The sequence below is a fragment of the Ruditapes philippinarum genome, unplaced genomic scaffold (assembly GCF_026571515.1).
Source record: "Ruditapes philippinarum isolate M1 unplaced genomic scaffold, ASM2657151v2 ctg4857_1_1_1_1, whole genome shotgun sequence".
NCBI classification, from domain to species: Eukaryota; Metazoa; Mollusca; class Bivalvia; order Venerida; family Veneridae; genus Ruditapes; species Ruditapes philippinarum.
The window spans coordinates 10465-35352 of NW_026856941.1; the positions used below are offsets into that span (position 1 = coordinate 10465).

Sequence of the window (24888 nt, forward strand, 5' to 3'; positions counted from 1 at the left end):
GTTTGTGATTACATTCCCCATTTTTGTGCTTACATTTCCCATACGTTTGTCGACGGTTGAACGGTTGTCTGCCCATTTGATTGTACGGTGTGATGTAGTTTTTCTAAGTTACGGTAAAATTTAAGTTACGGGGCAATTTAAGTTACAGTGCAATTTAAGCAACGATACAATTAAAGCTAATGTATGTAACCGTTCAAATTAAGTTAAGTCACAATTCAAGAAACGTTGCAAACACTAAAAAATCAAGTCTGATATACAAAATAATAATGTCAGTACTTTTTTTTCATTTATTTTCTTAAAAAAATCAGTTTTCATGCCTTTGTTTTAACGAATAGAACAAGGAAAAAACACCCGGCAATTACAATTATCATTAATAACTTTAATTGCAAATTCGGAGATAATTGTTGAAATGCTATCTTTGAATAACAAATTTACTTATTTCTCAACTTTAACAGCATGCGCATGGTAAAATAAAAAATTCTTATAAATTCTGTTCGAATACTACACCTCATGATAAAATATTTAGAAAAATATATAGCTTAATAAATATTTGATTATAAATATATACATTTGTAATTTCTTCCTGAGGAAAGCTTTTCATACAGGCATTTTTAATCACCTACGTTTAAAAAGAAGATAAAATACGAAAATGTTATAAATACAGATATACAATATTGTTAAAAATATTTCCGAAGTAATATTAAAAGAACTCTTTGCACCATTTTGCGGGCAGTGGAGACCAGTTCGAACTTGCACAACACATGTACCAGTCAGTTGCGGACTTCCGGTATCCACAGCTTCAATTTGCAAGGTATAAATATTGCTGTCTGAAAAACCAAGCAGGTTTGCGTTCGCAACTTCTATAATTCCTGTTTCCGTATCTATTCGGAAGATTTCGGCTATTTCCGATTCTGCATTTCGAATGTGGTAAGAAATGTTTGAACCGGAAGCGTCACGGTCTGTTGCAGAATGTTTGAAAACCACCATTCCTAAAATAGAATAAAAACTCATTCTATTGTAGAGCTGAAAGTAAGACTTACTCTGGAATTAAGAATATGTTGTTTTTTCCCCCAGATAATCTGAAAGTATAAATAACCGTTTACGTTTACACTTCGAAAATAAGCGCAACAGGTTGACTAATCCATTGTGAACGGTAGTGCACCGGTAGTGCATCGTGAAAACTTTAAAGGTATTTTTTGTATGTACCGATGGGGGGGGGGGGGTAGCTCGGAAAACCCAACATTTGCCGAGTTCCGGATAAAATCAAATGCGAAGCAAGTTATTATATGTGCGAAACAACAACAGCAAAAACAACAACAAACAATTTACTGTATGTGTGATTTAAGGAAGACATATATCAATCATGCTTTTCTCTTTTGTGTACAAGATATCTGTTGCTGCTTTTTTTCAAAATAACAGTATAAAAAAATCATGCATTTACAAAAAAAAAGTTAATGTAATTCTTCAATCAACTGAGATATTTTTTTCAAACACTGTTACTAAATGTAGTTTAAAAAAAGACCCTATCTATGATCGGTCAATGGCCTCACTGTTACAAAGATCACAATTATTAGATAATTTACCATAAAGTACCGGAAGACAAATAATGATATATTTACCCTTTATGTAAGGTTCTTCAAGAAAGATACAATATTCCTGTAACGGAAATGAGGGCTTGAACTCGTTCACGTCCTGCACGATAATCTCGAGCCTCTGTCGAACTTTAAATCTAAAAATAGAAAACATAGTTATTGATAAAACATATGTTCCTAAAAGTTATGAAAAAGAGAAAATAAGAATCCTCAAAGAAAGCCCAAAACGGCAAAACTGAAAATGTTGCAGGCTCGGTTTGATTGAGCCTGTTCATGGACGGTACTGTAAAGTGCAAACTACCGCCCACGCCCCCTAGCACCAGCTTAAGCAGCATTCAACATTTAACATGAACTGGTACAATTTTGAAACATCCGAAGATGTGTTCATATGGCGGTTATCATGGAACCTTCAATATGTCACGTGTCATTCCATGAAAAGCGGCATATGGTCCGGTCCCCAAGTAAAATCAAAGCACTGAATGTACTGATGGGGAGGCTATGAGAGAATGTTTCAGACTTATAGTTTCTTTTCTTTTTGCTTAAAATATGCTACCAAAATAAAAAGATATGCACATTGCGCTATTTATCCCTACTGTTGTGTTCAACCATTCATATATATGGTTAATGTGGTTGACTATTCATTTTGTTAATATTCCAGAACATTTAATTGAGGTCTACATTCGGACTGTTAATCATGCAAATTTTGAAAAACCTAAACTGTCAATAATAAATGACATACCAGCAAGTATGACGACTGTTCATTATCAGATAACAATAACATTTTACAACTGACGGTTCCTTATCAAAATATTCTAGGACTGTTCATCATAAATACTTTATGTCATTTTAATATTATTGAATGATAATAACAACTGCAAGTGATGCAACATTTTTATTGAACATAAAAATTATACACGTTTAGATGTACCATAATTGAGATCAATAAGATACTGTCTTGTGATGAGTATTAATATTCATGCTCTACGGACAGAAGGTTGTCTTCTCCAGAAGCAAATCTCGAATAAAATCACGTTTCAGAAAATTAATCCCATTTCATTACTGACGGCGTCGGATAATATTAAAGCTAAATATTTCTTGAAAAAATACATCTCTGCAAAGCTTATTCAAAACTGAATCAACCTAAGTGAAAATTGATCAGGAAGTTATATCTTCTTTTTTTACCGCCAACACTCAACCAACTTATGGTAGTTAATCGATAGATTCTACGTGTATTTTTAAACCTCACTAGCTTGAAATATATACTGCGGAAAATCTGTTGTTAACAGGGTGTGCGGTTATTACGTAGGGTTTTCCCTGTCGACCATTTCCCGCAAATAGATGAGAACATCGAAGCCGTCAGTGCTATGAATGGTGTTATAAATGGCGTGTTTTGGAAGTTTTTGTTGAAACTTCTCCAAAAATACCTCCAGAGGCGTGCACGTCGCGGAGAAGGCACACGGAAGGTCATAGTCAAGTCATCATAAGTACCAGAGGTGATTGGTTGACCTGTCGTGACTTACTCTGGAGGTTTGGCGCTAATAGATGCCGTTTTTGTTGTCGTCAGTCAGAAAGTTGATGCCTTGACGGTATTGTCGTCTCCTTTACCACCAAAGAACGAAGAATGGGCTTCCAGGAAGAATCTGCTTGAAAAAGACGTCCCAGATGCTATAATCTCGGACATATGGTTATTCCGGCGCCGAGTATAAATAAACTTAAAACACACACACTTTTGTTGAAAACAAAACAACAACACATTTTCTGTAGTAATTTTTCAAGTGTTGTAAAATGAATAAGAAATTCCTCTTATGCCGCCCATTATTTTTAGAACACAACCATAAAAGTTCTTTTTTTTTATTTTTCAAATAAACATTAATCACTTCAGCGCGCGCAAATATCGGTTTTAAATTAAAGTTTCGTAAGATATGTTAATGACTTCCCGATGCTCGACTGTAAGTAATTTGTATATGTATGCGGTTTTTTTTGTTTTTTGTTTTTTTGTTTTTGTTTTTTAATTAAAGCTTCTTATTCTTTAATATTTTTTATGTATCTCATAATCTGTATTGAAAATTTGAATTTTATTACACATGGACTATCAAATTATGATGTATGCCCTAGAATTGAATAAACTTTCTAATTACACAATACGGGGTCATACTGATCTTTGCGTCTTTCTCTGAAATAATTATTTCCTTGTTAAAACATATTTGACCACATATTTCTGTCAATTAACTGTTCACTTTACTTCCGATTTTGTTGTACGGAAACACATGTTTCTATTTGTGTTTTCTAATCAATTCGAATCTATAATCAGTTTAATGGGATCACCACCGGGTAAACGACTACTAGGTACTTTGGTCATGTTTTTTACCACAAATATTTGAATGTTTCTATTGGGATTAAAATGAGCATAGTTAACTAAACAACTGTTTGTATAAATTCCTGACCTGTCTAATTCTAATTATGAGATTAGTGAATATATAAGACTTTCACTACAAAATATTCCTAAACAAAAGAGCACATGTTTAAATTTATTCCTATACAAATAAAAGATCAGAGTAGGGATCTGTCAATTGACAAAGATACTTTTATGTTAAAAGTTTGATTAATGAATTATGTAAGATGAAAATATAAGTATTGCTTTTTTTATTTTGCTAATGTAAAATGTAATATTGTGCTGGAATTTTGTCGGAGGTCCTTAGGGGTTTTGTAGTTAAATAGTTTTTTTTCGGCGATAATGGTTAAAGAATATAATGTTTTCAAACTATATGTTCATCACCATCAGTGAATTTTTAGTTAAATGTATGCAAAATATTTACTAAACAGCTATATGATTTAGCGGTTTATGAGCGTTTTCCGCGTACAGCCTCCTGGGGTGTACAAATAAGTTAGTTTTCCTTAGTTATCACGCAAGCATGATCCATGTCTCTGATGTAAGCGACAGTTTACAATTATTTGTCTTTAAAAAATATTAAGGACTATTAATAGTTTATAACAAAAAAAAGAACATGCATGATATTGAGAATACGGTGTTGCAACGTTCTAGTTAATGACCCGTCATAAACAGTTGGTCGCTGCGTAGTAATTGGAAAATTGTTATCAAAAATAATAAAGAATATTTGCCACTGAATTAAAGCATTTACTTATAAATTTTCATTTATGCTTTTTGTTAAAAAAATATTGATAAAGTTATTATTTTGAAGGGTTTTCATACCAGAACTATTTATTACAGACGTACGTATGTATGCCTAAACCTGATTACCGCGGCAGTATGACGTCACGGAGTAGTGATTTAAACAAAAATCAAGACTTTTTCAGAGAATTATTATCTTTACAAATTGCAGATATGAAATTAAAGAATGAAAATATTTCATATTGTAAATGTCTGTGATGAGTGATGAGTCAGCTTAGAAAAAATCAAGGTACTATTTTTTGACCTGATTACCGCGGCAGTATGACGTCACGGAGTAGTGATTTAAACAAAAATCAAGACTTTTTCAGAGAATTATTATCTTTACAAATTGCAGATATGAAATTAAAGAATGAAAATATTTTCATATTGTAAATGTCTGTGATGAGTGATGAGTCAGCTTAGAAAAAATCAAGGTACTATTTTTTGACCTGATTACCGCGGCAGTAAGATTTGACAGACAGTTATTAACATTGGGTCGGCATAGCCTCCCCAAAAATGTGTGCGCCTAAACGAGAAAACAATGGGCGGAACTAAATAAAATGGAATTTTCAAAGGGGAACAGAGGATGTGAAGCCTGCATATCACAGATAAGACGTCAAAAGAAAATTTAAAAAGCAGGCCACATATCCTAAGGTGATTCAACAGTATTCAAGTAGGAATACATGAACCACCCGACAAGAAAATAGACGACGACGTATGACAATCACGGTGTACCTGTTACTTTAAACCCAAACAAAATAAGAAACGCTCTGTTGAATTTTTTTTGTATGGTTCATTTTGAGCTTACTCTATTTGCAAAATGCATACTATACCTTTTATCAACAGAACTTGTGGCTTCTACTATAAGATAATATTTCTTGACATTTTCATAATCAATCTCGTAGCCATCGTCTACAAGAACAGCGCCATCTTTCGTCACCTTAAAACCGGAAGTAGAGTAAAACAACAAACGGTACGCAGACGACAAATTTCCTGTCCTCAACTGATGTACTATGGCAGCAGACGGTAAATTTTCACGTACAAATATCACTTCCGGTGATGTGAAAGCTGTTGATATAGAAGAAAAAAAAACATTTTGAGCATACTATCCAGTAAAATAATAGATCTTAAAAGCGCGTTAGGAAAACAAAAGTAATAATTAAGTAAATAATGTTTATATCTGAAACATACACACAACTGAAAAACGAACAATCATATTTGTATCAAATATCACTAAATAGTGTCGTTTGTTTTAAATAATTTAATATTATTGTGCAATGACCCATAATTGATATATATGAACTATATTTATATTGTTGTTTTAAATCATAGTTACAGTGTTTTCAATTTGAAATGGACAGACGTCATTTTATATACGACGTAAAGACGAAATACTGTTAAAATCATGCCGTCCGAACCATTATTTCAAGCACATTAGCTAATTAAAGAATGCTAGTTCGCTAATGATTTGAAGAAAAAAGTTTTATTTTATAGCGGTAAATTGTTCTATTTTCGGAATGTGTTAACATACCTAAAATACATTTTGGTATAGCGCTACTCCAAAAAGAATCGTTTTTGCATTTCAGAACGGCGTCACCGTCTATCTCAAACCCGTTCTGACATAATATTTTTACGTGTGAACCAATTTTAAAAACGTCCTCTTTACGACCATTTTCAATGTATGTCTGTGGTGGTAATTCTGACACTAAACATCCCTCTATGCAAGTTGGGGCCGTAGAATCCCAAAAACCTTCCTGTAAACATCTAGCAGTTCTATTTCCGTTCACATGGTAACCAGGCTTGCAAGAAAATTTGGCGACTGTTCCATAGCTGTTTGTATCTGTGTTAAACGACATGAATCCTTGGAGTGGAGCATTTAATGATGGACATTCTGAAAAAAAACAACGATCGAAATATGAGTGAAATAAATAAGAGAAAATAATTTTGCTTTCGTTTCTGACTCAACACAAGCACTTAGCCTTGAATTTCTTGTTACATTAAAACCAGTTTTTTACATAATTAGATGATCGTAAAAAATAAAACTATATAAAGATAGATCTACTAGATTTATGGCTTTATATATTAGATCATATTATGATAATTCCTGTGAAGCTACACACAGAGATTCTGATAAAGTTCAAATCTTTCATTTATATAGCAGTAAAATACGGACTCCCCAAGAAGGCCCACTACTATGTTATTATAATTTATATTATACATCTGATGATCATTTCTCAAATTAAACGCTTTTCCATTCAATTTACTCTGAAATTAAATAATAATATTTCATATCTATTTAATTAAGCCAGAAACGGATTCGACAGTGTTCAAACACAATCGAACTGGAATAAATTCGTATAAACTAAATGCCTACCTGTCTTCATAACGTCAGGTAGATTAAGTATATGATCATAGCGTGAATAGAGCCTAAAATATACTTACTTTTTAGTTTTCCTGAATGTATGGCGCACGTTTCGCAACATAAATCTGTATCGCAGTCATCTAGTGAACATGACTCTTTCTTATCGCCATACATACACGTTTGTTCTACGACACTTTGCTTTCTGCGGTACCAAGAACACGTGTCACAACATTCCTTTGCATAAGTATAGCATCTATAGGCAAATTTAGGTGCCCCCAATAGCTCTTGACACGTCAAACCTGTCTCTGCTATTAAACCAGGGTGATCACCGAATATGCAGTCATCTGGAAGGAACAAAAATATCATTATAAAGTATATACGGAATATCGGTGGTGACATTTTGACTTCATGAATTACGATTGCAACTACACAAATTCATGATTTCAACCTCACGAATTGACGATTTAAATTTCATGAATTTGTCATCTCAATTTCATAAGTTCATGATTTCGCGATTTCAACAAGCTGGAAAGCTAATTTTTTTTTTCTTGACGTTATAATGCCCCTACCGGTCTTTCGTAAGTACATGTAATATAGATGCAGAAGTAGGTTCCCGCCTATTTTAAAAAAAAATACCTCTATATTATAATAACATAATGCATTTAAAAAAAGTTTGAGTAGTCCACATGAAAACAATAATTTGACTTAACAATCTCGATTTACATCAGCAAAATGTAATTACCGTCTTGTTGTTCTTTCTTAATACGCATGCTCTGGTCACCATCAACACATTGGCCATAATGGCAAACTTTGTTGTGTCCACAATTTGTGCCTTCGAGTGGCAGCATCGATATGGGGGAGTCTTTTCCATCTGGGTTGGTACACGGGATTCTATGACAAATGCTGCTCGAGTTTTTACTGATTTCTTTCTAAAATTAGAAAATTATGCAACCATATTGAACTGCTGCAATAAAATATAACGTTAAGAATTTGGATAACTTTTTGTATTTTTTAGTAACTTTTCGGCAATTAAGTGTCAATAATGCAGTTATAGTTGGCTAACACAGAAGAAGATTGCCATCATAAAATGTAAGCTCAATGTTTACCCTGTTTAAGACAGATCCAGCTCCATGTCTCCTTTCACATTGCTCATCCGGGCTATAAGCACGTGACTCAATATCTATAAATAGCACAGAATCTTGTCCGCCGTACCACGAAGAACGCTGTGTCAAACAGTTAGTTTTATTCTCGTTTAGATAATCTAAGAAAAAGTCAAAATATAAGACACTGCAATCCGAAAACCGCCATCTTTTTTGATGAGCTTCTGAAAGAGACAAGTTTAAAATTAAATGATTAAGCTAGACTTACCTGTAAGGTGAAGGTTAATCATGATTTCATCCACATAAAACTCACTAAGGGCTCACACAGAGAAGACGCAGCTATCAGCAGCCAGTGGTCATATTTTAGAGTAAGTAATGCCGAATAATATCGCAAAAATATCAGTTTAAACGGGGAGGTAGCGGGTTGGGTGTGTGAGCCCTTAGTGAGTTTTATGTGGATGAAATCATGATTAACCTTCACCTTACAGGTAAGTCTAGCTTAATCATTTAATTTCATCCTACATATAAACTCACTAATGGGCCCCACAGAGATTTTAGAGTCCTTTTTGCGATATTTTGGAAAGGACATTACTTGCCATCCAACGCCATAGTAAATATTTATCTTTCATGTTATTATGAAGAACAACGATTTAATTTCAAGACATAAAGGTCTTTTTGTATTCTGCAATTCGGTAAAATCATTTTTACAGAATATAAATGCCATGCACAACTATATAGAAAGTAATTAAATATAGCTATAATTATTATTATCACTACAGTTTTCTTTTTTTTCCCATTATTATACACTCTAATTAGCAATATCTATGATAGCCTGCATAGATTTTCCATTGGTATATGATACTGGTTTATCATAATATTTAGCGAATGTCTTAGCATTGCTCCATCCCGCTGATTCAATTATCGTCTGTAACGGGACTCCACGCATGTGTGCGATTGAAGACGCAGCAGCGCGCGTGCTATGTGGTTTGAATGATTTATGCACCCCAGCTTTGTGCATAATTAGCTTAATCCAGCGACAAATTGTTTGTTTTGAAACGGCCCCATGAGGCTTGACCGTTGATATCAGTAATTTATTGGTATTTCTGAGGTCTTTCGTTCTCTGTAAATACCCACTAATGACGCTGACAATACACAAGCGTTTATCTGATTTAAAACTGTCAAACAAAAAGGGTGTCTGATGCCGACCAGGTTTCGATGTTTTTAATAAATGTGGAGTGTTTATTATCAATCTTTCGTCTGAAATATTAATGTCTTCCAAACAAATGAGATGGAGTGTTTGACACCGCTGAGCTGACAACAATAAAAACAACATGCTTAATTTTCCAGCCAAAAATAATAATGTATCATTTTCTGTTTTTGATAAAAAATCTAAAACTGTTCGCACATCCCATATCTCTTTATATCTCGGAAGTGCCGGCCTTGTGTTAAATACACCTTTCATGAACCGTGATATCAGGTTATTATTGCTGAAATCTACGTTTGAAGTTATCTTAACAAACCCACAAATTGCTGATCTGGCAATACCAATCGCACTGTAGGTTATCCCTTTTGAATATAGGTGAGACAAAAATGCTATCACTGTTGCTACAAGGGGTTTAAAGGGATCGTGTTTCCCTTCACAGAAATGAAACCATTGTTTAAGATATGTTTGATACTGTTTCCTGGTTGTTCTCCGCCACGAATTAATGATAATCTGCTGAGCTTCATTTGAAATCCCTCTATCTTCAAGCGCTTTCCTGATAAGGGAAAAAGCGCCAGCCTCATCTTTTTAATGGGTGTTTCTTTCCCGGTCGATGGCACAACGTAAGGATGTCCTGAGGGTGCTGAAGTAGAAGGCATGGTGCAACAATAAGTTGTATTAATGTCGGCCACCATGTCTGTGCAGGCCATATTGGTGCTACTAAACACAGTAGATCTGTTTGATCTATTTCTACTTTTTGCAGGACCCTGCCTATTACACTGAAAGGTGGAAAACAATAATAACAATTATCATGCCATGAGAATGAAAAAGCGTCTATAGCAAAAGCATTTGGGTCAGGTTGTCTTGAAACATACGTCGGAAACTTGTTATTTAAGCGAGATGCAAATAAATCTATATTTAAGGACGGGAAAGACCGACAAATTGCTGTGAACATCTCAGGTGATATACTCCATTCTAAATCTTCATTTCCAGTACGACTCAGTTTGTCTGCCGTGCGGTTCAATGACCCCGATACATGATGTGCTGACAACAAAATGTTTCTTTGAATACACCAATGCCAGATATCGCGTGCAATTTTATTCAATGAATCTATTCTTCCCCCGTAATTATTTATGTATGATACACTCGTAGTGTTATCCATATAAAGTTTTATATAGATATTTCTGTTGTGTTTAAAAAGCGACAATAGCCCAACTTGACACGCTTTTAATTCAAACACATTGATATGTTGATTTTGTTCTTCCGCCGACCAAAAACCATTTGTTCGTCTATTTTCTGTTTTATCATACGCGCCCCACATATGTCCCGAAGAATCAGTAAACATAATGTTATTCGGGTCAGGCAATGTAATACTTTTGAAACATGAATGTATATGAGTAATCCACCATCGCAAATTTTCCAAAATATCTGGCGTGATTGTAAAAAAACTATTAAAATTACCCTTATGGTTTTTCAGTTCCCTTTCCTTATGTCGTTCTAAAGGTTTTATGTACAACGGAGCATGCATAACCCCCGGTGATGCTGCAACCAGTTTTCCAATAATCTTTGAAAATTTTTGAATTGTTATTCGCCGGCATGTTATTTTGTTATTGCAAAGCTCTGTGATATCATCACATTTTTCCTTTGTTAATCTTATTGTCATTGTTTTAGAGCACAGCACAAATCCCAAAAATACAATCTTTTTCGACGGAACCAGGACAGATTTACCCATTGAAATTGTAAATCCTAACTTGTCTAATAAATCAATTGTTTCGCTGATATTTCGAGCACAGGCGGAGTATGACTGACCTTGCAAACATGCGTCGTCGATGTAAATTGAACTTAAATGACCCCGCGCTCTTAAATGAGAAAAAACTGGCTTCATCAGTTTTAGTGAATATCATAGGGCTTTTTGCAAATCCCATCACAAGCGCTGTAAATTGATATTTTACACCTTCGAAAAAGAAACGAAAATACCGTCTGTCCCGTTCGTATATAGGTATAGTGTAAAAAGCATCAGAAATGTCGACCTTGCCGAAATAACAATTTTTCCTCATTGCTGTGGTCACTGACCCCAAAGTTTCCATTTTAAAATGTATTTTGCTGACGTAGTTGCTATTGAAAGATTTTAAATTCAAAATAATTCTAATCCGTCCGTCTGATTTTGGTCTTGTGAATATATTCGAAATGTATTCTCCGTCCAAGTTTTCGTCTGCAAGTTCTAGTATTCCTTGATTTAAAAAACGTGTAATTTCAAACTGTATTGCTTGTTTTTCGTTTTCTTTAAAATTAAATGGTTTTGGAATTTTATACTGAAAAGGAGTTGCTGACAGCTGTACCCGATAACCGTCTACAGTTTCTAGTATTCATTTATCTTTGGTTATTTTTCTCCACTCATTCAACGCCATTCTGGTCTTCCCCGCCCGAAAATTGAGTGAAGTATTTATAATGGTAGAGGAATATTTCATATTATGATTACTTACTTCGGATATTAATTTTTCTGTGCTCTTGATTGGAAAGTATTCTTTTTCTGCTGTTTTGTTCTGTAATTGTGATTTTGACGTCGTCGCTGTAGATTGAAATTCATGTTGCCCTGTGAATTGAGTGCATGTTTTCCGTTTGTGCTGAGGTACCAGGGTCGCCATGCCCTGGCGTTTCCCTAAAAAAGAACGCCTGGAAGTACATGTAAGTTGCTGCTTATTGTCCCTTAACTTTTTAAGTTCTTCATCTACTTTATCGCCAAACAGATGAGTGGCAGATTGGTTTGCTGAACAAATTGGCCTATAAAGCGGGAGAAGTTCTTTCTTTATCCTGTCACGTCTCATCTGAGAAGTAGTGACAAAAGCATTGGTTAACAGTTTGAAAGTATTTCCAATCAACTCTTTCATTTTTGGTCGTCCATCTGTCTTTAACTCATCCATGGTCTTCAATACCGGAACCAAAGCAGACGAAAAAAATTTCTGTGTCCTCTGCAACAGAAAATCCTGTGCTTTGACTTGAGATGGCAACTGTCGCCACAACTGCTCATTCACCAAAGGTACTTGTAGAAATTCTACATTGTTAGGCCTCTTGTGTGTGTCCAAAAGTTCCTTTATTTTTTCTTCTTTCGGTTGTACCTGCAAAGCTTTATTGCTCAAAGTGGCTAGTTTGTCACTTATCGCCGCTCCTGTTTCTGAGGCATCCTCGAAGAAATCCACCATGCAGAATTCATCATCATCATCATCCTCATTTCCGTCGGTGACCCCAGATTCGGTGAAAAAATCTCCCACGCTTTCGTCATCTGAGCCTGAATCATCCTCGTGCAAAAACGTTTCGAAGTTGATGTTTCTTCGCAGGTAACTGCAGTTCTTTTCAAAGAATTAACGTCAGACCTCATTTCAGTCAGAGAATCCGTTAAACCTTTTATTGCATTTTGGATGTCTTCTAACTGACTAGAAGATCCTGCAAGTGTCCCGAATTTTTCAAATATATTGGGAATATTGGACTGGTTGTTTCCGACCTCTTGATCGTCGGCCATGATCCTAAAAAAAGGTTTTTTAAACATTTCTAGCAGCAGTCCATTTAAGCAATAAAATGAAGTAGAAACATATATAAACGATTAGAATTTAATCGCAGTCAGGCGTAAATAACGCCGTCAAATAGATATCTACATAAATCATTAATTCGTCCCTCTGTGATATGCAAGACGCCTGATTTTTTTTTTTTTTTTTTTTTTTATTTTATTTTTTTTTTTATTTATTTATTATCTATTATTTTATTATTATTATTATGTCATGTTGTATGAACACGCCCTATTGCAAACAAATATATAATTTGTCTGTTATGTTCAGACCATTTTAGCTTTTCCATGGTGTTTGGATAAGCATAATTACGAACAAATGAGTCTTTTGTCTGTGGTGTTCAGACCATTTTAGCTTTTCCATGGTGTTTGAATAAGCATAATTACGAACAAATGTATCTTTTGTCTGTGGTGTTCAGACAATTTAAGCTTTTCCATGGTGTTTGGATAAGCATGATTTCATTACGAACAAATGAGTCTTTTGTCTGTGGTGTTCAGACAGCTTTAGCTTTTCCATGGTGTTTGGATAAGCATGATTTCATTACGAACAAATGAGTCTTTTGTCTGTGGTGTTCAGACAATTTTTGCTTTTCCATGGTGTTTGGATAAGCATGATTACGAACACTGTATCTTGTTTTGCCTGTGGTGTTCAGACATTTTTTTTTTTCGGATTTGGCAGCAGTGTTCAGACAAAATTGGCTAATAAATATTGTTGTTATAAAATGTATATCTACAAATGTATATATTGTCTGTGGTGTTCAGACATCAAACATATCAAACAAATTTTTTTTTTTTTTTTTTTTTTTTTTTTTTTTTTTTTGTTTTTTTTTTACAAAAAGGTAAACGATTTTAAGTATAAACTTAAAATAAATATATACAAATAAATTAAACATACCTCTTATCACACTTTTCTTAACTGCTTAATTAATATCCACAAATGAAACACTTGTTAGTCCTAAATAATTACACTATAATAATTTAAACTTGTGAAAAATACGACAGGCTTTACTTTAATTAAGAACAATTATACGTCTTGACCGTAGCTGCTAATGCCTCGTTATGACCACTGGCTGCTGATAGCTGCGTCTTCTCTGTGGGGCCCATTAGTGAGTTTATATGTAGGATGAAATGAGTTTTAAGGCCTACAAACACTAATCTTATATTTCACTTTCATAGTAAGGAAAACATATACAAATGGTGTGATATTGACATAGATCTTTGTTTACTAGCCTATATAGACATGCAAACCTTGATATGGATGAGGCAAAATCTTTGACAGAATATTTAAATGAAGTGGTGTAGTATTAATAAAACTTTGAAGAAAATTCAATTCTAATACAGCAGGAGGGTTGTACCCAAGTGCCCGATCCTGCCCCTCTGGAATAATGGATAATGAACGAAGGGAGAGAAGGGGGAGGAGGGGCCCTTGTATCTTTCAAAAAACTTGAAAGACGCCATGTGACATTAATAGAGTCGTTAGACTACATATAAACAACGGTGATACTGTATAAAAAAAAAGAAAGAAAGAAGGAAAGACAGAAATATTTTGCATACGATCTACCTGGATCTTTAGACGCTTTCGGACACATGATATAGCCTTCGCCTGCTTCACAAGTCTTCTCAACATCACCGTACATTACTGTGGCAGGGTAACCGTCGTGTTTAGCACCTAAACTAATGACGTCAACACATCTTTTTTATCGCAATAACATTTCAGTAGAATTATTACTAAATTATTTCAGTTAGCCAATAGGGAATACTAGAATTTTTTTTAATCAAAATTTGTAGACTTATCGATACTTCTGCTAATCACATATAAGAGGAAACATGTTTTAGCGTTATAATATTTCCTGTCATTTCACATATAATCTACTAACGTAACTTCCCTAACTTCGCTACAAATCACGTGATGATGGACTTATCACATGATTGTGTCAAAATGGCGGATACGCCAAAGAAATCGTTGAACAATTGTTTTATCTGTAATAAACAGCGACATTATAACTTGAGCTGTGGTGTCGAATCTGTTGATATGATTGAAAAAACATGTAGAGTCTAACGAAATTATAAATTATTTGAATTACCGGCCATTGTTTTGGAAATAAAAGGTGCGATAATAAAATATTTTCATAATACATTTGTTTGTATTTATGTTTCCGAAACTATTTTTTTATTTAGCTTACGGTCTTGAAACATTAGCAAAGCCGTGTTTACTTTTTAAAATAAATATCAAAATCGAAAAAAATCATATCGTCAAAAGTCTTGACGAAAATGTTGATGGGACAGGACACTCATAAGCTTTCATAGCTTTCTGCCCAATCCCAAATGTTTTGTGTAAATATTGTTCATCATAATGTAAATATATAGAATAAAATATGTTTAAACCAAAATGTTGATGGTAGAGATCTAATCCTGTAAAGGGAGATCACTGCGTGGGAGATTTGTAATAGAGAATTACATGTAGTCGTATTGCTGTCATTACCAGTTTAAAATTCATTAAAATGCTAAACAAAATTACATTCAATAAAGACTCATACATTACAGTATTAAACATGGACACATGTTCCTGCCCATCAATGCGTTTTGTAAAAAAAGACTAATGAAAAAAGGAGATACCGACTCTCCTCTGGTTCCATATTATTTTATAGACAAAACAAAACTGACATGAAATATTCAGATACATTATTACAAAGAGAAAACAATCGCGTAATATCTTTATTCGTGTTTCAAACAGAAATACCACGTTATCTGCAAAATGTGTACGAACATACATGTATTTCAAGAGATGAAGTTTTCTTGGTCGTTTGTTAAAAGACCAAGGAACTGTTTTTTTCATGAAATTTTAAGTTTTAAACCCAAAACGAGATGGTTATTTTTATACTATTAATGAAAAAGTAGGTCAACGGTGAACCGGAAGCTGAAAGAAGCGGAAACGGAAGTGCATACCTGTGTGCAAGTTCGTGCGTAGCGATGTAGCTCACATAGGCAATGTCTCCGTGATGTTCTACAATAGAAAACCGTCTGTCTGTACACATACTCTGTGTATATCCTAACCCTAAAGTCTTGTGATTACCTGAAATAGAGAATTGCTTAATTGTGGCATCAATGGTAGGATACTACGTCATCGCGCATCAGCAAATATCCCGTCGACTCAAAGGTAAAGTATGTTTTTATTCTATGAAATCGTTCGAATATCAAACAATTGCAGTGCACCAAATATTGACTTTAGTACTTTTATAGTTTTAAATAAACGTTAAATGTTTTACTGCCTAGCTTAGTCCAGAAAACGGGATAAAGTTGTTTTTCCTAAATGCTCCCATTCGGAATCCCAAACAAAATGTATCCCTTTTTCAGGCTTAAACCAGACAGTAAAACTTTAAACGTTTTTTAAATTACATCAAGTACTAAAGCCAATCTTTGATGCCCAACGTCCGAATGGGAGCATTTTGCAGGTGCGCGGTGACGTAGTATCCTACCATTGGACAAGAATTTGATTTAAAAAAAAAACAACATTTTCGTCACTTGACATCACCTTTATCATGTAATGAATATTTTAATGCAATAAGTGTTCCTCAGAATACTATGTAAAAAGGCATACACTACTTTTCAAAACCTGTAGACATTTTACCATTAGTCGATTTGATCAAAAATTAATTTTGGAAACATTTCTCGCGGTTTGACAACAGTTGAATGATATTTACAGTGTACCACTTCATCTACATATTGTAGGACGCCACGATACGACGTCAATGAGTGTAATGACGTAAAGTTAAGTTCATTTTCAGTATTTAAATACAGACGAAAAATTTCATAATCTTTTTAAAGTTCTCTTACTATGTGAGGATTTAAAAATTCAAATAGAAATTTGACATTATTTCAAACTGTTTGAATCACGTGCATCCATGTCTGTATTACTACACATACAAGCTCCAAGCCATGTAATTTATCCTATGAACATCAAAATATATTTCACCTAATTGTACATTACTTTAAATGTATTTTCTTCTATTTTATATTTATTTTTTTATATTTCTTTTATTTTGCTAAAATATGCTAAAACGAAGTAAAGAAGAATTATTGGCAATACATTTTTCTCATCGATTCTCTTATAATTACCTTCCTTTCGCAGGTTATACGCCGTGAACGCCATAGCATGGTCAAATTCTGGCAAATTATGTTGATGAACTTTTACCCAGTTAGAAAATAGTTTAACTGATTTTTCACTCACGACCGCACGTGGATCAGATGATTCCGTGACCGATTCGGACCAGGGTGAAGAACTCTGATTCTATGAACAAGACAATAATTTCATATTTTTAACAAATGTACTTTAACATATAGATCCGAGGCATACTTTCTTTTTGGTTGAGTTATACATCGCATCAACTCAGTAGAAGTCATTTGACGACTTTCCAGCTTTTTTTTGTTTTGGAAGTTCAAAGAAAATAGGTGTCCCTACGTGCATTATTTCAGGCACGAGCGGGTACTTGAATAGAACCAACGAAGATCCGTCAGCTGGCTGGATAGCTTCCTCACATGACAGAATCCAAAGTTCGAGTTTTTAAGCCAACGACCTTTACCACTCGGTCTGGCTGCTACTTCTTATGTCGGAATTGGCCGGAAAAGACCGAAAAGCAGCGATCGCAACCATCTCACAGGAGGTTGATACCATAGGTGTTCGGCGCGTTGATTGGTCACTACCCCCGCACCCCCCATCACCCCCACACCCACTCTACAGCCCTCATACCTCTCAAAACCATGTAAAATACAAATCACATAGGTTTGTTATAGTTTTATATGCTGTTTTGATTGAACAGTTATTACAAATAGTAATATAATTTGATCATATTTATATGCGCAATACAATGAAATATTCATTCATTTCGAATAAACTGCCGTTTAGTCGGGTAATTTTGAAGAAAACCCAGCGGTCAGGTCTCTGTCGAGTTACACTTGCGGTGACTTTGAGATTACACATCTTCTGATAACTTGAAATGATCGTAATGACAGCTTATTTTCCTTTAAGAGTAATCAATTCCCTACCATTCCCTACCATTTGGTACCAAGATATTGAAAATTGGTGAAAAAAAAGTTATGGAGTTCATATTAAGATGAGTGCTGAAAATTGAGCGGCGAGTTGCATACCTTTACTAAATATATATGTATCAATTTTTTATTTTTTGTGGGGAATGAAGGTAATTGAATAAAAAGCATAAACCAAATATTAAAACATGTTTCAAATGAAAAATACTGTATTTTACATGGTTTTGAGAGGTATGAGGGCTGTAGAGTGGGTGTGGGGGTGAGGGGGTAGTGGCCAATCAACGCGCCGAACACCTGTGGTTGCAACGCTGTTAATTTTTGGGTGACTTTGCAAATAAAACTAATTTATCCGAAAAAAGAAACAACAACAAAAAAAACGGGTAAAGATCTTTATGATCTTAAAATTTACAAACATTTATATAATACAGGTTGTGTCTCTCCCTGCATTACAATATACATTTGTACATGTATATCAAATTTCATTGTAATAATTAAAACTTACGAGCGCTATATATATGCCAGCAATTAGAACATTTATTACATAGTTGGCTCCTCGGATCTCTCGAAACCGTGCGTCTATGCTGTTAACAATGATTGCAAATTGATGTATAATGTCCTCGACCACCTCTGACGTCCTAGCAATGACGTCAGTCTCTGTAATTCCAATAGTGGCAGCTGCCCTATACAAAAAAAAAACATTACTTATTATTCTCACGGTTGTTTTATGAATAATATTGTTTAGCTATGAAGAATTGCGACAGGTTACTGATATATATGGCCCTGTAACAAACAGTTGCAAGCATACGACCACGTCGTCTATGACTGGAACCGCTAGGTGTTGATAATTATATTAGAAAAAAAACATCAATTTATCAATAGGGCAAATAACCTGTCAAAAGTCTTCATATAAAACATATTTCAATGGTGGCTGATTTGTGCAATTCGTGTTTTCGCCCACGACCCCGACAACCTAAATGTCGAGAATCAACAAGTTAAAATGGCGGGGTGCGGAGCAAAAACACGCTAATAAGCGGGGGAACGAGGCGAAAGGTCGAGATTCAATTGTAATACGGCGGGGGCGCATCGTTTTCTACATTCATTAAACCTCATTTTGCACCCCCGATAATTACTCTTTAACCTTACGTCAAAAAGTCAGCGAAGTTCCTTTTAATAAAATTATCGTGCCAAGAAACTGTAAGATTAAAAGACATCGGCCGTGGTAAACCTAGGTAAACCATTACTAGCTTACGTCCGATTGCTCTGGTAATATAGAAATATGACCATTGCTTAGTAATGACAAACCACATGAATTATCTATCCGGTAAATAACGGTAAACAGATGGCGAATAACCCGTATACTAACCGGAAGTTAAGGTGAAAACAAAGAGCCTTCGACCGAAAAAATTGAAAAAAAGAAGTAAAAAGCACTAAGTGTAAAAACACATGTTTAGGCTACTTACTGTGTAAAAAGGGCGTAGTCCACAACTATTAACAATTCTATTTCATACAGCTGCGCTTGACGCTTCTTTCGAGATGTTATTTTCGCCATATGTTGTAAAATTTCAAATTCTGCAAAAAGTACATTGACAAACAACGAAAGTGATTAAACTACTATGTACAATTATGTTGTTTTATGTTTTGTGAATCAATGACAAAATACAATACAAATCGTTTAAATAAGTTATTACAAAAGTCACAAAATGTCAGTTCCGAATGTCTTTTAGCAATATAAAGGTAAAGTTTAAGAAAGTTTAAAGACACATTATGCCTCAGAAATGCTTTGTTTTTATTTTTCAAAAGCTTTCTAATTTTGTTATACTTTTATAGTATCAAAAAAATTACTCATTGGCCAATTACCAGAACTGACTTCTCCATATGTTGCCTTTTTGGTGATAAGTACAGTTACAGTGAATAAGTATTTTGTATGGACGTCAAAATACTATTTTGTTTACATTTTGCCACTTTTATGACAAATTATTTCACATTGATCGCCACTTTCTTCAGGTAACTTGTTGAGCATCTTAAAAATCATCATAAAACCTTATAAAATTCATGTTACCCTTTCTAAAGAGGTAAAACTTTATTTGTTTCTGAGGCATAATGGGAAAAAATGAGAAATCAGATATTTTAATAATGTCACAACAGTCATTCATATTCCTCGCCCCTCCTCCAAAGTTAAAACCAACACAAAAATTATAAGTAAATAAACAAAACAAAAATAACGACAACAAAAGGTAATACGAAGAAAGACTTAACTCAAGTACGGCTTAATAATCATGTATTAACATACCTGCATGGGTTTCAGGTATTATTAAGTTGTCGTCGTCATAGAGAGCTCTGTAAATTCTATGTGACGTCACGTTAACATTATGGGGATAAATCCTGTACACGTATTTATTTTTGTGAAATATTCCTTTCTGTAACGGAAAAAACAACAAATAAAATGAGGGTTAGTGGCAAAACTACAGACATTTTTGATGTTTTTGTTAAAGTTTGTTGTTGTTGCAATTGCATCAAAGTTAAATTGATTAAATTGGATAACCATGTCGTTTATATACTAGTACGTTTTCCGTCACATATAGTGCTGTATTATAGATATAATAACGGTTGTGCTTATAACCGTTTTTATTTGTTTAGGTCGTCAGACCACGGATTTATGTAATATAAATCCGTGGTCAGACCAAACAAATAATTGTAGCGAAATTTCAGACTCTAATGCTGTTAATTGCAACTGCCGAAAGTAGTCCGCATTTTTGAAGCGGTTACTTCCCTTTATATGTACACTAACGCCGAAAAATTCAAGGGAGATCACTGCGTAAAGATGGTCAAATGACATGCGCATTAATTTTCAAGCAAAATAATTCCCGAATGGTCGAAGATTTCTAGTATTGTTTTATTCTTTATAGATATACATGCTTATAGTAAGCTCCATGATTATATACATCTGTGTTAAACAACAGTTAGCGTCGTTACAAACCCTAATTTAGAATAATATGGTTTTCTTCAGACTGATAACATATAAATTCACTGTGGCCGAGGGGTTTGCGCGCTGGCTTAGGAAGCGAGAGGTCTGGAGTTAAGGCAACTCCTTTTTTTTCAAATTTGTTTAAGTCAAAAAAACATTGGATTGAATATCAGTGTTGCAATAAGTCTTATAGCGAATTTACTACAACTAAAATGCTGGAAAAAATTGGTGGCACCATACAAAAACAAATTGGTTAATAATCTCACAACCTTCACCTTTCTGACATTCTGAGACCCAAAGTGCTTTGATTAATATACTGAGCCAATTAAGCCAATAAAGACTCAAATGAAATGACAGCTTAGAGCTCATTAGAACCATCCTCGAAGCGGTTACTTCCCTTGATCAGTACAGTAACAAATGCAGAAAAATAAAGGGAGGTTACTGTGTTGAGATTGGGAAGTAACCAGTACTGGTGCTTCAGTTGAACTCTTACCGAGTAAAGAATCAATTTGCCTTATCTCCCTATTCGTTCTTATATATTTAAGAAAGGGTTCTTACCCATGTTTACTATTGGCTAAGAGAGAGACACCTTTGCCACTAGGTCAGCTGTCAATATTCGTATACATGTATTTAAGAGTTACGTCAATGAATAAGTGAAAAGTTTTTGACTTACGCATGTGAAAACTTTGCCCTTATTGAACTTTAGTGCAAATGATGATCCGTCAGCGCTATAAATTCCAACACCAGACTGCAATAAAGGAATGTCTAAATATCAATAACTAACAAAAAAGGTGTTCTACAAGGAGTCATTTCTATTTCATTTATATTGTACTAGTAAAATTATCGTTTTCAGTTCCATTAAATAGATCATTTCATAAGCTGTAATTGTCAAATGTATTTGAAAGTAAAACATTGTGAAGTTTACAAAAAAGTAATTTACACATAGCAAACCACACATATACAATCCACGTAAATTACCAAAAAAGAAAGGTCAAAATATGCAAAAATAGCCCTTACTGCGTTAGTCACGCAGTAAAAATGGTGATAAAAAGTGCAAAATCAGACGTACATCTCATGTAACATATAAATTATTATTTGAATCTTGGATCTGTTTTACTTTTCTTAAAATCATAGAACATTTTTCTCACGCTTGATTTTCTTGAAATATTTTGGATCAAATGGAGGCGTGCAGCTCTTATATTATACCAGAATATATAGCACATGATTATGCTCGCATGCCTACTCTTTCTGCTTAAAAAATACAAGCTATTATAAAACAATATTATCCAGAACCCACTGTGAGCTTACAATTGGTCCGACTGGGTTTCAAATTGACCCATTCGATAGATTGTAGCATGCTATCTACACCTACTCACTGCAAAAAGGGTTGCAAGATGCCCGCATCGTATATGCATTTAAGCACCGGCGGCGATTTCGTCTGGGACATAACGTGTTTTAACAAAAAGAACAGCAATTGTTTGGAATCCATCATAAGCTAGTGGGCTCTAGAAAATGATATTTTTTTACGAAAATTAGAAGCTAATATACAGAAAGAACAAAGGCGTAGGCTGATTGGCCTATATATGATATGTTTCTTAGACGACCTTCATGTACAAGATATTGCCATAACGGGGACATTCGAAGCATTGCACTGCCTAATAAGCAAAGAAAAGTGAACACTGCAAGGCCAGGGTGGCTCCGGAAAATAGTTTCTTTTAAAAATGCTTCATTTGCCGAAATAAATCTATCTATCTATCTATCTATCTAACTCGCCAATCTTAAAATAGCGCAAATTACCTTATAATGTCGTAAAAGAGACCCTTTAAAATATTTCATTGGCTAGTTTGCTAAGAAATCGGACCATGAGGAAGGTCAAGCCAGGTGATTTTTCTAAAAATTTCAGTTTGAAAGAAGACTAGAATGCCGCATATGTGAAATGTGAATAAAACGCGGGAATCTGTCTGTCATTTTTCAAGTCCGAGATCCACTTGTCATGGAAAGCTCAGTGAACGTGTTCTTTTTTTGTTTACAAAAAACGTAATTTTATACAAAAAGATCAAATCGCTGAGAATGTTTAAGGCTTATTCTACGAGAGCATCTGGTCAAGTTTCTTCGTCGCGCTCGTTTGCCATATATTTCCATTAAGCTTTAGCTGCGTTGAATCAGACCATTAAATAGCTCACTGTATGCAGGACTAACGGTAGAATACAGGTCGCCATGCGGTAAATGTTTATTTCGATGAAATCGGACCAATGGGTATGTCAAGGGAACGCTTCGGAAACGGGTACTAGTTATGTAATGAAAATTTGTATATAGAACAAATCACACCACAGGTGAAAAGGCATGTAATACGCAAGCATCTGATGATCTTGTTTCTAGGCGAACAATGTGCTCTAAAATTTCCCTAAAAGAAGCAAAGGAAGCTTTCGTACAGTCGGTGGTTCTTCTCAGGTGCCCTTTCGTGCCTGAAATAATGAAAAGAGTGGTGGGGCGTGACCGAGTGGTTAACGCGTCTGACTAATATTCTAAGGATAGTTGGCCGCGTGGGTTCAAACCACGTCTGGGGCAAGCCGTTGTTTTCTTGAGCAAGAAGTTTTACATTCATTACTTAGCACTGTTTGGATCTAGGATTGGAAAGGATCCAGGAACGGATTCTAGAGTGTTTCAACAAGCTCATAGCTTCCAACACAATCGAACTAAAATAAATTAGTATAAACATTCTAATGCACGGAGGGGCACCTGGGGTCTTCTTCTTCAACCAGTATTAAAGCTGGAAAGTCGCCATATGCATATGACCTTTACAGTGTTGACCTTTACATGCATCTTCGCGACATATACTTACTTTCTGGATATCAAAAATGTACGAGTGCCACGTGTTTCCTTCACCAGTAAAGACCGGAATATTCCGGGTATGCCATCGGTTACGTCTAAGATTAAATTTGAAGGTTTCTACATCAGTGGTAACATCAACGGTAACAACTTCCGGAATCGTCATTTCGTGTACAAAGTCTGTTGGGCTGGATTTTGAGACTTTTATGCGAGCTATATAGAGAAGAAAGACATTAAAGTCGGTTGATGTATTTAACCCTAGTCCAGCAGTTTGTCTGTATACAATTTATTTTGGTGGAAGTCCTTGAGGTACATTGTAAGTCTTTGAATGAAAATATTATATTTATAGAAATTTTAATGATATCAATGAATATAGTTCATGTTATTCAAATTATATTTTCATTCAAATAAGTTGATAAAAAATAACTTCCGGTTCGAGAAAGCCATACCGCACTTTTTGCCGCCAATATACTTCTTTTAGGTAAATGTGGTACATAGAATATAATTCTAAAACTTTCAATGTTTGCCAGCACCTAGTGACCTCACAATATAAATTATTATTGGATCTAATCTTATCATATTAGCTTTAGTCCAAAATATCAATATCAAACAACTTTGTACTCCATGCAGCTATACGATTTCACTTTCAAGACAAAAAATAAATATTAAATCCTTATTGCATTCGAAGTATTAAACACTTGTTAAAATGGATTTGCAATAAAGAGGCCATTATCGAGTACAATACTGACTCTATTGGACTCTTACACAGCTGCAAACATGTATATTACTCTTATATAACGTTTTGACAGTTGTGCACTCATTCAAAAGAATTCAGTATTGTAATTATCATTTCGATCCTATTTTACCAGCTTTTGATGTGCATATAATTTTATTCATTGAATACATTCAATATTTGTTCACTCATTCAGCGTCTTTTTTTTATTGTCCCTACTGGATTATTACACAAAGCTGCATAAACATACCTTCAAAATTATACTCCATTTTAATAAAACATGGAAATTTCAAAATGAAAATGACTATAACATTAAACATTGTATTCATAACTGT

The 24888-nt window shown here is 34.4% G+C and overlaps 1 protein-coding gene across 1 annotated transcript; it reads right to left on the reverse strand.

Annotated features, from left to right (window-relative positions):
- Positions 1–581: 581 nt before the first annotated feature.
- On the reverse strand, positions 582–24030 carry LOC132748202 (uncharacterized). Its single transcript, XM_060737763.1, has 15 exons — positions 23834–24030; positions 21665–21739; positions 20317–20443; positions 19487–19595; positions 18529–18706; positions 17100–17271; positions 15930–16056; positions 14545–14657; positions 8230–8447; positions 7866–8052; positions 7204–7467; positions 6293–6652; positions 5595–5829; positions 1620–1729; positions 582–989 (listed from the first exon to the last, which is right to left on the reverse strand). The coding sequence occupies exons 1-15, from the start codon at positions 23984–23986 to the stop codon at positions 616–618; spliced, it is 2802 nt and encodes a 933-aa protein (XP_060593746.1). The 5' UTR covers positions 23987–24030; the 3' UTR covers positions 582–615.
- Between the last annotated feature and the right edge of the window lie 858 nt (positions 24031–24888).